The sequence below is a fragment of the Peromyscus californicus genome, unplaced genomic scaffold (genome assembly GCF_007827085.1).
Source record: "Peromyscus californicus insignis strain IS unplaced genomic scaffold, ASM782708v3 Scaffold_11__1_contigs__length_118956290, whole genome shotgun sequence".
Lineage (NCBI taxonomy): Eukaryota > Metazoa > Chordata > Mammalia > Rodentia > Cricetidae > Peromyscus > Peromyscus californicus.
This window is the reverse complement of record NW_026294402.1, coordinates 53,976,607-53,990,200: the sequence shown is the minus strand read 5'-3', so window position 1 is coordinate 53,990,200 and position 13,594 is coordinate 53,976,607. Positions and strand designations below refer to the sequence as shown.

Sequence of the window (13,594 nt, the reverse complement as noted above, 5' to 3'; positions counted from 1 at the left end):
CTTTACGATGACGTCACGTCAGGGGACCCGAGAACCACTGCAGATCCACACGGGTGGAGAGCAACACTCCAACTACCTGTCACACAATTTGGAGTTTCCGCGTACTACCACCTTCCAGGCAGTGACTCGGGCAACCGGAATTTTAGCTGAGCAGCAGATGGCTTTCCGGAACTAGCCAGGGCAGACGAGAAGTGCCGGTGAGGCCCGGAAGCGAGGAAGGCCCGCGGCGAAAACCTCTGCCTGGGCGCTTCCCGGGCCCCTCCCCGCGACCGGAAGGCCTCAGCCTCCTCACGTCAAGGACCTGCGGGTTCTCAGGCCAGCCCGGCCACCGCTGCGCCGCCGCGTTCCCGTCCTCCTCCGGCCCGGCCGTGGGGTCTCCCCGAATACTACGCAGGGGCCAAGGGGCGTGGCGCGGTGACGCACAGAGGACTGACGCGATGACGCAGCGCGGCGCGGTGACGCACGCCCCTTTGTTGGCTCAGTAGCGGTAGCAGCGGCCGCGGAGGTGGCGCTGGGGACTGTTTTCCGTCCGAGGCCGGAGCGGAGCGGTGTCTGACTGAGGGGGGCAGCAAGCGGCCCCCGCGCTCCCTCCCGCCCTGCTCCGCGCCCTCCCGGCCGCCGCCGCCGCCCGCCTCCAACCGCCGCACCGGGGGAGCAGCCGCGGCCCACGGGGCCGGAACCAGGCCTGCGTCCGGACGGCAGCCGGAGCCGGAGCGAGAGCCGGGGCCTCGGCGTCCCCGCCCTCTCCGCGCCGCGGCCAGCGTCCGCCGGGCCCGCGCGCGTCGCGCCATGGACTCGGACGAGGGCTACAACTACGAGTTCGACGAGGACGAGGAGTGCAGCGAGGAGGACAGCGGCGCCGAGGAGGAGGAGGACGACGACGAGGACGAGCCGGACGATGATAACCTGGACCTGGGCGAGGTGGAGCTGGTGGAGCCCGGGCTGGGCGTCGGCGGGGAGCGGGACGGACTGCTGTGCGGGGAGACGGGCGGCGGCGGCGGCAGCGCTCTGGGGCCTGGAGGAGGTGGCGGTGGCGGCGGTGGTGGCGGTGGCCCGGGGCACGAGCAGGAGGAGGATTACCGCTACGAGGTGCTCACGGCCGAGCAGATCCTGCAGCACATGGTGGAATGTATCCGGGAGGTCAACGAGGTCATCCAGGTGAGGGGCCCCGCCACGCCGTCTGGCCCCGGGACCGGCATGGGGATCGGACCCGGGCGGCCCGCGCGGCGCCGAGGGGGCAGGCCTGGGCCTGGCCCGCCCCAGGCCTGTCCGCTCTGCCGGCCGGTCGGGAGGTGCGTTTGGGCGGTGCTTCCCGGAGTCCTGGTATGGCGGAGGCCTGGGGCTGCCTGAGCGGCTCTGGCCAGCAGTTCCTGCATGACCAGCGGCTCTAGCCGGCAGTTCCTCGTGCCGGATGATAGGCTACAGGGGCGGGCTGGAGGAGGGGGTGAGGGACTGAGTGTGGAAGAGGTGTCAGAAAGAATCCGGCTCTTTTCCACCCGGTTTATCCTAGCCCTTGAGTCTCTTGAGCAGTTTCAGACGGGATTAGGGCAGGCCCTTCAGAGCAGCTTTGGTGTACGATTGCCCCAAGTGGGCACTGGCTAATAAAGAAATGGATCTCCTTGGCAGTCTTAAGTGGCTACTTAAAGGTGGGGGAAGGGAACTGTTTCTCGGAAGAGGTGATGATGGGCTTTATTTTCTGATGGTGAGGCTTGTACCTTTGTGTTTGTGTGTGTGTATGTGTGTGTGTGTGTGTGTGTGTGTGTGTGTGTGTGTGTGTGTGTCTTTTTTGTTTGGGACCTAACTGCTACTACTTCCAGTGGTAGCATGTAACTTGATGGAAGCTGTTGGAATTGTTACTGCAGATTGCCTATCTACCCTTGCAGCTCTAGCAACAATAAAACTCAGTGTTGTCTAATTGGACAAAACTCTATTGTGAATTAGAAAGGCTTTCAGCTTCTGAACTCCTTTCTCTGAAGATTTCTATTTCGTGCATAGAAAGTTAGGCTTGCTTCAAGCCGGTAACTACATCTCACTTAACACTATGCATCAGGTTTTGTATTTTTGAGTTTTAGGAATTTCGATTAGTTTGGGGAAAATGTTGTCACGAATGCGACATGATTGAAAAATAAAAAACCGACTTTGTGTGAAAATCTGAAATTCCAGCTACTTGGGAGGCTGAGACAGGTGGGTGGCAAGTTCAAGTTCTGCTTGGCCTACAGAGTGAGCTCAAGGCTGCCCCTGGCAACTTGGTGAGACCCTGTCTCTAAAAGAGAAGAGCTGAGGATACAGCTCAGTGGTAGAGCACAGGACTAGCATGTTCGAGGCTCTAGATTCAGTCTTCAGTATTGTAGAAATAGAAAAATGAAATCCTGATTCAGTTCAACTTTTAGAAAACAGTAGTTACATAGGAGGAAACTACATTGGAACTAGTTACTCTTGTTTTTAAGCATATCACTCCCCCCTCCAACCCCCCAGGGTTTCTCTTTGTAGTTTTGGTGCCTGTCCTGGATCTCGATCTGTATACCAGGCTGGCCTCAAACTCACAGAGATCCATCTGCCTGGCTCTGCCTCCCGACTGCTGGGATTAAAGACGTGGACCACCACCGACCGGCTAGCACATTACTTTTTCCCCCTAAAACTAGTATGGGTTGGCTTAATATTCATGGACAGATTTATCAGTGTCACTGCCTACTTGCTGACTTTCCATTATTAATATGTTTATGGTCTCATCCAGTAGGCACCGTTTTGCAGATTAAACCATCAAGGCATTAAAGAATGGGTGGGTTTTGAGTAATGGAAAAATCTCATCTAATGCTGTTATTAGTGGAAATCTCAAGTTTCAATATAGATAATGTAATCTCAGAAATAAGTGGAAGGATTGTAAAAGTCAGATAAGTTTTACTGCTCTAATTTAGTTCTTTGAAAATTGAGATTTATTTCTTTTCTCTTTTTAAGAAAAATTGTTTTAATAAGGTATTTGTGGTTTAAAACTTATTCTTTTTATTTACATGCAGTTATATCAAATCTGATGTTTTCAACTTACTGTCTAACTCACTGGCATTTTAATTATGTTTGGAAAATAACTCAAGGGTGTTTATCAGAAATAACTTCTGACTTTAAATGTGTATTTTACTATAATTAAATCACATCCAATTTTGTCAGTTCTTAGATTTGTCTTAGTTAGCTAGGTCAGAAACATGATGTCATTTCTGGAATAGAAAAGTAACTGATGTGTATGACATCATTCTTTCTTAGTTTAGATAAGAAAATGAATGCTAATGAACTACCAAGATCTACAAAAAGTAGGGATTCTTTTTTTTGGGGGGGGTGTCCCCTACTTTTTCCATGTTTCCTTGCTTCATTATTCCAGCTTTTGTAAGTAAGGCTGTTCTTAAATAGAATTCATGCACACCTGAGCATGAAAGTTCATATTTAGAAATACCAGTCAAGTCAAAGGTTAGGATATATCCCAGACCATCTTTCCTTGAATTGGTATACTTAAACATCTAAACTAGGCTTGATTATGTTTTAGATCAGAGTTAAACTCAAAGCATTGCATGATTAATGTGTGCACATTGTAAGAAAAACCTCATGAGTAAAGAGAAAGACAAAATAGACCACCAGAGAGAGGCACTAAAATGTGAGCTGTAGCTACTTTTCTGGATACTGCATAATTATACATACATACATACATACATACATACATACATACGTTTGTGTGTGCACACACGCGCGTATGTGTACACATATATATCAGAGTGATTTTGTGTGATCTGTTTTCAGTGGGGAGAAAAAACAGATTTCAAAACCAGAAAGTTTCTGAAGAACTTTCTGTAATAAGTAACTATTTTTCAAGAGTTTAGTGATTACACATTAATTTGTGTATTTAACCCATTGCTGGCTTCTTATGGTTTTTGACTTATAAGCATACATAGCCTCAGAGTTCAGTCATAGAATATTTTCTTATTTCTTGGTGTAAGTCCATTTGCAGAATTAAAGGCTTTGGGATGGTGTTAACAGTGTTTTTCCATGTTATACTAGTTGCCCAATTGTCATCAAATGTCATTTAAAAAATTTGTTTTGGGGAGTGAGGTGTAGTTGTGTACACCTTTGATCCCAGCATTTCAGGAGGCAGAGTCAGGTTGATGTCTGTGTGTTTGAGGTCAGTCTGATCTACATAGTGAGTTCCAGGACAGCCAGAACTACATAGTAAGATCCTGTTTCAGAAAAACAAAACAAAACAAACAGCGTCTTGTATATATAGCTCTGGCTTTCCTTAGACTTAGAATTCTCCTGCAGTCTCATTCAGGGCCTGGCACATGCTAGGCAAATATTCTGTTCCTGATCTATGCCCCAGCCCTTTAAAATGCACGCACGCATGCATACACACGTGCGCGTGCGTGCATGCGCGCACACACACAGCTTTTTTGAGACAGGAGTCTCATAGTGCAGCTCAGGCCATCCTGGAACTCATGGTTTTCTCTCTAGTAGTTGGGTCTATAGCCTTATACTACCATGCCCTATACCATCATTCTATTTATGACATAGTGAGCATATATTTATTGTCTTTTCCTTCCTTTCATGCTTTTATTTTGTCATGTTTTGGGATGGAATTTCCCTGTGTTGCCCAGGCTCGTCTGCTCCTGGACTCAAGTGATGGTCTTGCTGCAGCTTCCTGGGTGCCAGGACTACAGATGTGCCATACATACCAAGTGCTACCATAGCAGGGTGCACTCTGTGTAGTTCTTTTTTAGTTAGCCATGTTTTTGTGTGTGTGTGTGTGTGTGTGTGTGTGTGTGTGTGTGTGTGTGTGTGTGTTTTAAGACTTTAAAGTACGTATGTTTGTGGGTACATGGATGCCTGCAGAGGCCAGAAGAGGGCACTGGATCCCCTGGAGCTGTAGTGACAGGTGGTTGTGAGCTGCCCTGAGTAGATAGATGATGGGAACTGATTTTTTTTTCCCCCCTTTGAGACAGGTTTATCTGTGTAACAGCTCTAGCTGTCTTGGAACTCACCCTGCAGACCAGATAGGCCTCGAACTCAGAGATCCACCTGCTTCTGCCTCCTGAGTGGTGGGATTAAGCGCCACTGTGCCCGATAGAGCTGAACTCTTGCAGCAAGTGCTCCTAACTGCTAAACTCTCCCAAGCCACTTTTTTTTTTAAGGCTCTGTGTCATCAGGTGCTTAACTTTGTTAAACCTATACACCTTGATACTATGTAACTACATTAATAACTTTATAAGTAGATCAATCCTATTAGGTGATCTGATGAATAGAATAAGTAGAATAAATGCTATGTTTAGACTGGCATTTGATGATTACTACTTTTTGGATAAGAAAATGATCATACTTGTAATTTAGCATGGCTGGATCCTTTGGAACCCATGGTGATACTTGTGACAGACAGTCTTTGTTATTCAAAGCCTAAGTGTTTACCTTTTTCTTTTCTTTTCTTTTTTTTTTTTAACTTTTCTTTCCTTATTTTTCCTTTCTTGTTTCTTTTGAGACAGGGTCTCTCTGTAGCCTGGCTGTTCTGGAGCTGAAACTGTGTAGACCAGGCTTGCCTTGAACTCATAGAGATCCACTTGCCTCTGCTAAGCTAAAAAGCCTTTCTTTTTGAGCTGTCAAGTAGATTTCTGCAATCACATGATTTAAATTTCTTCCAAAAATTTTGTTCTTTTCCTCAGTTTTAATTCAGGGATAAGTGACCATATAGCTTTATTTTGAATAATGTCTTTTCATGTGTTATACTGTAAAGAGATGGCCAGTTAAATTGCTGGGTAGTATGGAATTGGAGAATTCAGGTTACAAGTTGTTACTGAGCTGTTCTGGCAAATCAACCTTTTTGAGCTTTACTTTAAAAAATTTTAATGGTAACTCTGGTTTTTAGGCTAAAATTTACGGTTTAAATAAGGAGTGCCATATATTGTTCTGGGAGTTTCCCCATGTAATGTTTATAAATGTACACATTGTTCAGTAGCAATTTTTCCTCTTTTGTTATGTCCCTTTTAAAGGAAGTGTCAGAAATGACTTGACACATAATATGCTTTGGCAAAAAGTACAAAAAATAATGAAATATTAGGTAACATTTCCTTAATATTGAGACGTTTATTTAGATAATGCTAAAAATAGCATAATTCCTGATACTTTCCCTCATGCTTAATTTAGAAAAAAAAATCATACCTACAACTCAGATATTACTGATTCCAGTTACTTGACAGTATATCTCTTACCCATAATTTTCTAATTTTTAAAAGAGCTTAGTATGCTGATTCTAATTAACTTGACAGTATATCTAACCATAATTTTCTAATTTTTGAAAAGGCTAGGTATAGAGGCAACTATGTCCTGATTCTTAGAAAGAATTTACAACTAAAAGTCACTACAGTGGCTGTGTTTCTCTTAGAGCTGTCACATTTTAGACAGGTTCTTCTTTCAGCAGCTCGTCTTTGATTTACCCAATCCATTAACTGTTTGGGCATTGAAGAGCTAGCCTTCATTCATTTTCTGCATCTCCCACATCCAGTTAGCCCAGGTCAGATTACCTTTTTTTCTGTTTCTATTCCTAATAACTAATCCTAATTTTAACTTTTTTTTGGCTCCTTCAGTTCATCTGTCATACACAGCTATCAAATACATGTATTAGTTATTCTCTTGCAAAAAAAGAGTGTTGTTAAAAGTATAGTCCAGACTCCTTCCAGCATTCATACTTTCCATCTCACTGTCACCTAATGCTTTTCCATCTCCACTGTTCCTGTCCGTATCTTCCACTGTTCTGACTGCACTGCTTATAATTATACACTGAAAGTTTCCTGGGGTTTTATGTTATTATCTCTTCTTGTAACAGCCCTTCTCTTAAACTGCTTAACTATTACCTCATCTCTTTCTGGAGCCTCTTTATTTACCTTTCCAATGCTTCCTTGTTTGCTTAGCACTTTATGTGGATATTCCCTGTGTGTGTGTGTGTGTGTGTGTGTGTGTGTGTGTGTGTGTGTGTGTGTGTGTATGTGTGTATGGGTGAGCATGTGTGCCAATGTTGCCTGTACGTGTAGGAGTGTGTGCCTACATCTCTATATGTAAATCTTGTTGGCTAAATATGATGGCTTTGAGGGTGAGTGTACTTACATAGTCTGACAGGAAAACACTAGGTAAATATTTTGAAGTTTGTACTTAACTGGTAAATGCTTTGTTACCTTTTCTTTTTCTTTCTTTCTTTCTTTCTTTCTTTCTTTCTTTCTTTCTTTCTTTCTTTCTTTCTTTCTTTCTTTTTCTTTCTTTCTTTCTCTTTCTCCCTCCCTCCCTCCCTCCCTCCCTCCCTTTCTCTCTCTCTCTCTCTCTCTCTCTCTCTCTCTTTCTTTCTTTCCTTTTTTTGAGAAAAAATTTCTCTGTGTAACAGTTGCTCTGGCTGTCGTAAAACTCACTCTGTAGACCAGGCTGGTCTTGAACTCAGAGATCCGCCTGCCTCTGCCTCCTGAGTCCTGGGATTAAAGGCATGTGCCACCACTACCTGTCGTTACCTAATTTTCTTAATCTTTTTTATTTATTTATTTATTTATTTATTTTGGTTTTTCGAGACAGGGTTTCTCTGTGTAGCTTTGCGCCTTTCCTGGAACTCACTTGGTAGTCCAGGCTGGCCTCGAACTCACAGAGATCCGCCTGGCTCTGCCTCCCGAGTGCTGGGATTAAAGGCGTGCGCCACCACCGCCCGGCTTAATTTTCTTAATCTTAAAAACCAAAGGAAGGCAAATAAAATTTTTTCTGGTACTAGTAAATTATTTTATTGCTTCCATATGCTGCAGATGTGATAATGTAAGACTACAAGCAATGTTTAAACTCGAAGAGGACAAGCATTTATTTATTTATTTTAACTTATTTATTTATTGGGTTCTTTGAGACAAGGTTTCTCTGTGTAGCTCTGGCTGTCCTGGAACTTACTCAGAAAACCAGGCTGACCTCAAGCTCAGAGATTTACCTACCTCTTCGGGGATTAGATACACTGTCATGCCTGACTAAGAGGACAAGCTTTAAAAAACCCTTCATTTAATTTTTGTTTCTTTCTTTCTTTCTTTTTTTTTTTTTTTTGGTTTTTCGAGACAGGGTTTCTCTGTGTAGCTTTGCGCCTTTCCTGGAACTCACTTGGTAGTCCAGGCTGGCCTCGAACTCACAGAGATCCGCCTGGCTCTGCCTCCCGAGTGCTGGGATTAAAGGCGTGCGCCACCACCGCCCGGCTTCTTTTTTTTTTTTTTTTGAGATACTAAGTCTTCCCATGTAACCCTGACAGGCCTGAAACTTGCTGTGTAGATCAGGCTGTCCTCAAACTCAGAGAGAGCTTCGAGGTTCTGTCTCCTGAGTGCTGGGTTTAAAGGCTTATACCACTGTTTAGCTTAAAGGCCTTTTTAGATGTAACCTTTTCTATTTATTTATTTCTTTTAGATGTAACTTGGAGGGGGCGGCGATGTAACTTTTATACTTGTGTGTAGTTAGTTTTTTGGACCTTTATGTGAACTGACATAATGGTATTACCAGTTGATTTACTTCAGTGTTGATTTTCAAAGAATCATCCACAAAGAATCAAGCTGTTTGACAAGGCATTATTTATTTCTTTTTATAAGTGTTTTGACATTTGTATTCATGACGTAGAAGCAATAGATGGATAAAACCAGGTACCTAGCAAGACTAGTATAGTAATAGTCATTGTGTTTTTCACCACCCCAATTTCACTTATTCTAACTGTTGTTTGTTTTTGAGACAGGTTCTTAGTATTGCATAGTCCAAGTTGGTCTGGAACTCACTATGTGGTCCATACTGGCTTGAAACTTGTTTCCCTTCCCTTCAGCTTTTCAGGTGCTGGTATCACAAATGTGTATGCCACCACACCTGGCTTGCTAGTTTGATTGTGCCTTAAATGCACATCTTCTCAGTTTGTGGGATAAAATGAGAAGTATGCATAAAATACTTTGCAATCTAAAGTATGAAGGTTGTCTGAAACAAACAAAAATGTTGTGCTTCACTTTAGACTTGTGAGCTAAATGTTGATGGGATATTTTTACTAGAAAAGTCATTTAGATATTTGTCACACATGATACTTCTTTTTTTTAACAGAATTTCTCTGTGTAACTGTGGCTGTTTTAGAACTTGCTTTGTAGACCAGACTCGCCTCGAACTCACAGAGATCCGCTTGCCTTCCAAGTGCTGAGATTAAAGGCGTGTACCACCACCGCTACCATCACCACCACTGCTACCATCACCACCACTAGCCTCATGTGATGTTTCTCTAATCAGCCATTTCAAGGAGAACAGCTAAAATGTTGCTGATGATAAAATTTGAGTTTTATGTGACTTCAGATTTTGAGAAGCTTTATCTGCCTTTGTGAAACAGCTTCCTAGGAAAACTTTCTGATGGTATATACTATATAAATAAAAATACATCAACATTTGGAAGATATACATAATGTTACAAACCAGTATTTCCAGAGATGATTAGGAATAGGATGGAATTCTTGGAAGTTTTAAGGAGCTAACATACTGACCTAGTTTTTTGGTGTTCTGGCTTTATATTGAAATGTAGTAGCAGTGCTCAGAAGAATACTTGGTTTGAGATGAACACCATAAAATTATCTTTATAATTAGGTATAATTTATTTTACCTCCTTTTTTGGGGGGAGGGCAGTGGGGACATTCATTTTTGTCACTGAACTATATCCCAAACGGTTAAATACAAAATCCTGATAATTTTAAAAAATACTGTGTATTTTTTGCCTATGTGCATGTCTGTGTACCATGTGCCCAGAGATGCCAGAAGAGGGCTTTTCATCCCCTGGAACTAAAATGGAAGTTACAGTATCTAAAATTAAGCACTAATTAAGGTGCATTTAATAGCACATTAGACAAAAGAGGTCAATAGAAGTTAGAGTGAACCATGGAGAAAAGAAGGATGATAACATGAAGACCAAGAAACACACAAAGAACTGACAAAAAGTGCTGATATATGTTTGACTAGAGCCTCAGAAGAACCTAAGTAAAGGATGATTGTAGTTTTTTTTTTTTGTTTTTTGTTTTTTTTAACTTTTTATTCTTTGACTCTTTGGGAGTCCGCCACCCAGCTCCCAAATAAATACACGGAGCCTTCTTTCTTATGAATGCCTGCCCTTAGCTTGGCTTATTTCTAGCCAGCTTTTCTTACCTCAAATTATCCTGTCTACCTTTTGCCTCTGGGCTTTTACTTTTCTCTGTTTCTGTATATTTTTTCTTTCCTTCTTATTCCGCGTCTGGCTGGGTGGCTGGCCCTTGTCATCCTCCCTTCCTTTTTTGCTCCTCCATTTGTTCCCCTTTATATTGTCACTGCCTGCCAGCCCCTCTTATTCCTCTCTCCTGCCTCGCTATTGGCCATTCAGCTCCTTATTAGACTAATCAGGTGTTTTAGACAGGCACAGGAACACAGCTTCACAGAGGTAAATGCAACACAAAAGAATGCAGCACATCACTAAACAAGTGTTCCACAGCATAAATAAATGTAACACATCTTCAACTAATATTCCACAACAGATGAGTAGAGTTTCCAAAACTAATAAAGAGACATTATCTCCATAGTAAAAAAAAAAAAATCTGATGTTATCTCATGGATAAAGGAAATACTGGCTAGGCTTATTTTTTTTTTTTTTTTTATTTTTAGTTTTGAGGACAAGGAAGTTTTGTTTTTGTGATTTTATTTTGAGATAGATTCTCTTTATGTAGTGTTGGCAGTCCTGAAACTTTATGTATACCAGACTGGTCTCAAACTCAAAAAGATCCGCTTGTCCCTGCTTTCTGAGTGTTGGAATTAAAGGCGTGTACCACAATGTTCAGCTAAGGAAAAAAAATAACACATAGTTTTAAAATAAGAGAAAACAACACAGTCATTGTTTAGAAATCTTTTGTGTGTATGTGGTGCCAGGGCTTTAGCACTTGCTAAGCAAGCACTCCATCCTCAGTTGCATCCCCAGCCATGGCTCTATTTCATTTCATTTCATTTATTTATTTAGAGAGGAGGTCTTGCTCTGTATGTAGCTCAGATAAACTTTAACTTGCTGTCTAACACAAGCTTTCCTTGAATTTGTGATTCTTAATGTTGCATGAATCTTAAAAGTTCTTATTAATAAAATCAAACCTGAGCCAGGTATTGGGGTGAACACTGGAAGATCAGAGAGACAGAACAAGCCACAGCTAACCTCACCTGGCCAACTTCTCAGCTGATCTTGTTTCCTCAGACTGGAAGCCTCTGTGTCCTCATATCCAAATGGCTCTCAGCTGAACTATGCTGCTCAAAACCTAAAAGCTTAACCAGCCAAATGCTTCTAGTTTCTGGTCCTCACGCCTTATATACCTTTCTACTTTCTACTATCACTCTCTGGGATTAAAGGCTGCTTTCTGGGATTAAAGGCGTGAGTCACCATGTTTGACTGTATCCTTGAACAGATGGATTTCTGCCTCTGGAATGCTAGGATTAAAGGCGTGTGCTACCACTGCCTATCCTAAGTATCTAGTGGCTTTTCTGTTCTCTGACCCCAGATAAGTTTATTAGGATACACAATATTTTGGGGAACACAATACCACCACATCTTAATGCCTCAACACTCCAACGTTGTTGGGGTTATAGGCCATAATCATACCCTGCTAACAACAGAACTTCAATGCAAAGTGCTTAAAATGCAAAGAACTTCAAAATAAAACAAAAAACCTCCAGCATTTTAGGGAGCTGCAGAGATGACCAAGTGATTAAGTTCACTGACTGCTCTTCCAGAGGAAGGTATTATAGCTTCCAGTTCTAAAATTTCTATTTGTTTTGTTTTGTAATGTTGAGACAGGGTTTCACTATGTATATAACTCTGGTTGGCTTGGCTTGCAGCGATTCTGCTTCTGCCTCTCAAATGCTGGGGTTATAGGTGTGTCCCATGCCAGGCCTTCTGTTTGATTCATTGGTGTAAATTACAGTGTTCTACCAACCCCATCTCAGGCATTTTTGTGCTTTGCCCCATTTTCTCTAGGATACTAATCATTTAGTAACTTTTTTGTTTTGTTTTGTTTTGTTTTATTGAGACAGAGTTTCTCTGTGTAGCTTTGGAGCCTGTCCTGGAACTTGCTCTGTAGTCCAGGCTGCCTCTGCCTCCTAAATGCTGGGATTAAAGGTGTTTTGTAGGGGAAAGTTTCTCGTCCCGCCTGGCCCCAAGGTCCTACAGCCACTTATAAATACTGAGAGGCTTATATTAATTATAAACTGTATGGCCTATGGGTCAGGCTTCCTGCTAGCCTGCTCTTATAACTTAACTCAACCCATTTCTATTAATCTATATGTTGCCACGTAGTCGTGGCATTACCGGTCTGCTGGCATCTTGTTGCTCCTTCGGCGGCATGCTGGCATCTCTTCTGACTCCACCCTTCTTTCTCTTTAGTTCCAATGTACCACCTAACCTTATCTTGCCTTGCCATAGGCCAATTCATCTTTATTTATCAATCAATCAGAGCAACACACATTCACAGTGTATACAGAAAGATATCCCACAGCAGTGTTTGCCACTACCACCTGGCATGTGCATTTTCTTACTGTTGCTCTAATAAATTACAAATTTAGTGACATAAAATACAAATTCATTATTAAGGAGTACTGAAAATCAGAAGTCTGAATTGGATTTCAGTAGGCTAAAGATCTGGGTGTCAGCAGCCTTTGGTGGTTTTTTTTTTTTTTTTTTTTGCAAGATTGAGGGGAGAATTTTTTTTTTTGTCCTTTTTCACTTCTTGATACCATCCCATTCTTTGACTTGAGACTTTCCTCCATCCTCCAGCATCAGAACATCTTCAGATTTCTGAATCTGCCTCTTTTTTTCCATTTTAAAGGACTAACATGCATATTACAGGATAATCTTACTTCAAGGTCAGCTGTGTATTGACCTTCCATTTGCAAGGTTAATGTCTCCTTGCATTATTGTATAGTCTCAGACTCTAGGTTTTAGAATGTGAACACCTTGGGGTAGTAAGGTCACATCTACCATGCTGTCTCTTAGCAGTAACCTTCTGTGATAGATGATCAAGTTGCTTGCTCCCAGAAGTACTGAGAAAGGTCCCTTGAAGGGTGGGGGTGGCGGGAAGTCACTTCAGCTGTAAGGGTCACCAGCCTCAGTTCTTGTTACCTAAGCTGTTTCCTATGCCCATCACATTGACTTCTGGATTGTTGTCTGGATTTTCTTAGGCCACTGTTTGTCTTTAATTTGTTTTTTGTGGATTTTGTTGTCTCTGAAATTACCATATAATCCTCATGTTCTGCCAAATCTATAATCAGCCTTTAAGTCCATATGTTTCTCCTGATATATGTGCTTGGTAGTAGGAGCTATGCAAAGATGAGCTAAGTATATTCCTTTTCTTTCCAGAGTCCAAAGTGTAGGAAAGCAGAGTGGCCTGCATACACCTTGATAATAAAAGCAGTAACTCAGCCGGCGGTGGTGGCGCACGCCTTTAATCCCAGCACTTGGGAGGCAGAGCCAGGCGGATCTCTGTGAGTTCGAGGCCAGCCTGGGCTACCAAGTGAGTTCCAGGAGAGGCGCAAAGCTACACAGAGAAACCCT

At 42.6% G+C, this 13,594-nt stretch overlaps 1 protein-coding gene across 1 annotated transcript in view; it reads left to right on the top strand.

The window, feature by feature from the left end:
- Window positions 1–683: 683 nt before the first annotated feature.
- Arih1 (ariadne RBR E3 ubiquitin protein ligase 1) overlaps window positions 684–13,594 on the top strand; it is a 98,231-nt gene continuing 85,320 nt past the window's right edge. Inside the window, exon 1 of the mRNA XM_052762400.1 lies at window positions 684–1,158. Coding sequence (XP_052618360.1) covers window positions 790–1,158 — 369 coding nt within the window. The 5' untranslated portion in view covers window positions 684–789. The remainder of the gene's footprint in view (window positions 1,159–13,594) is intronic.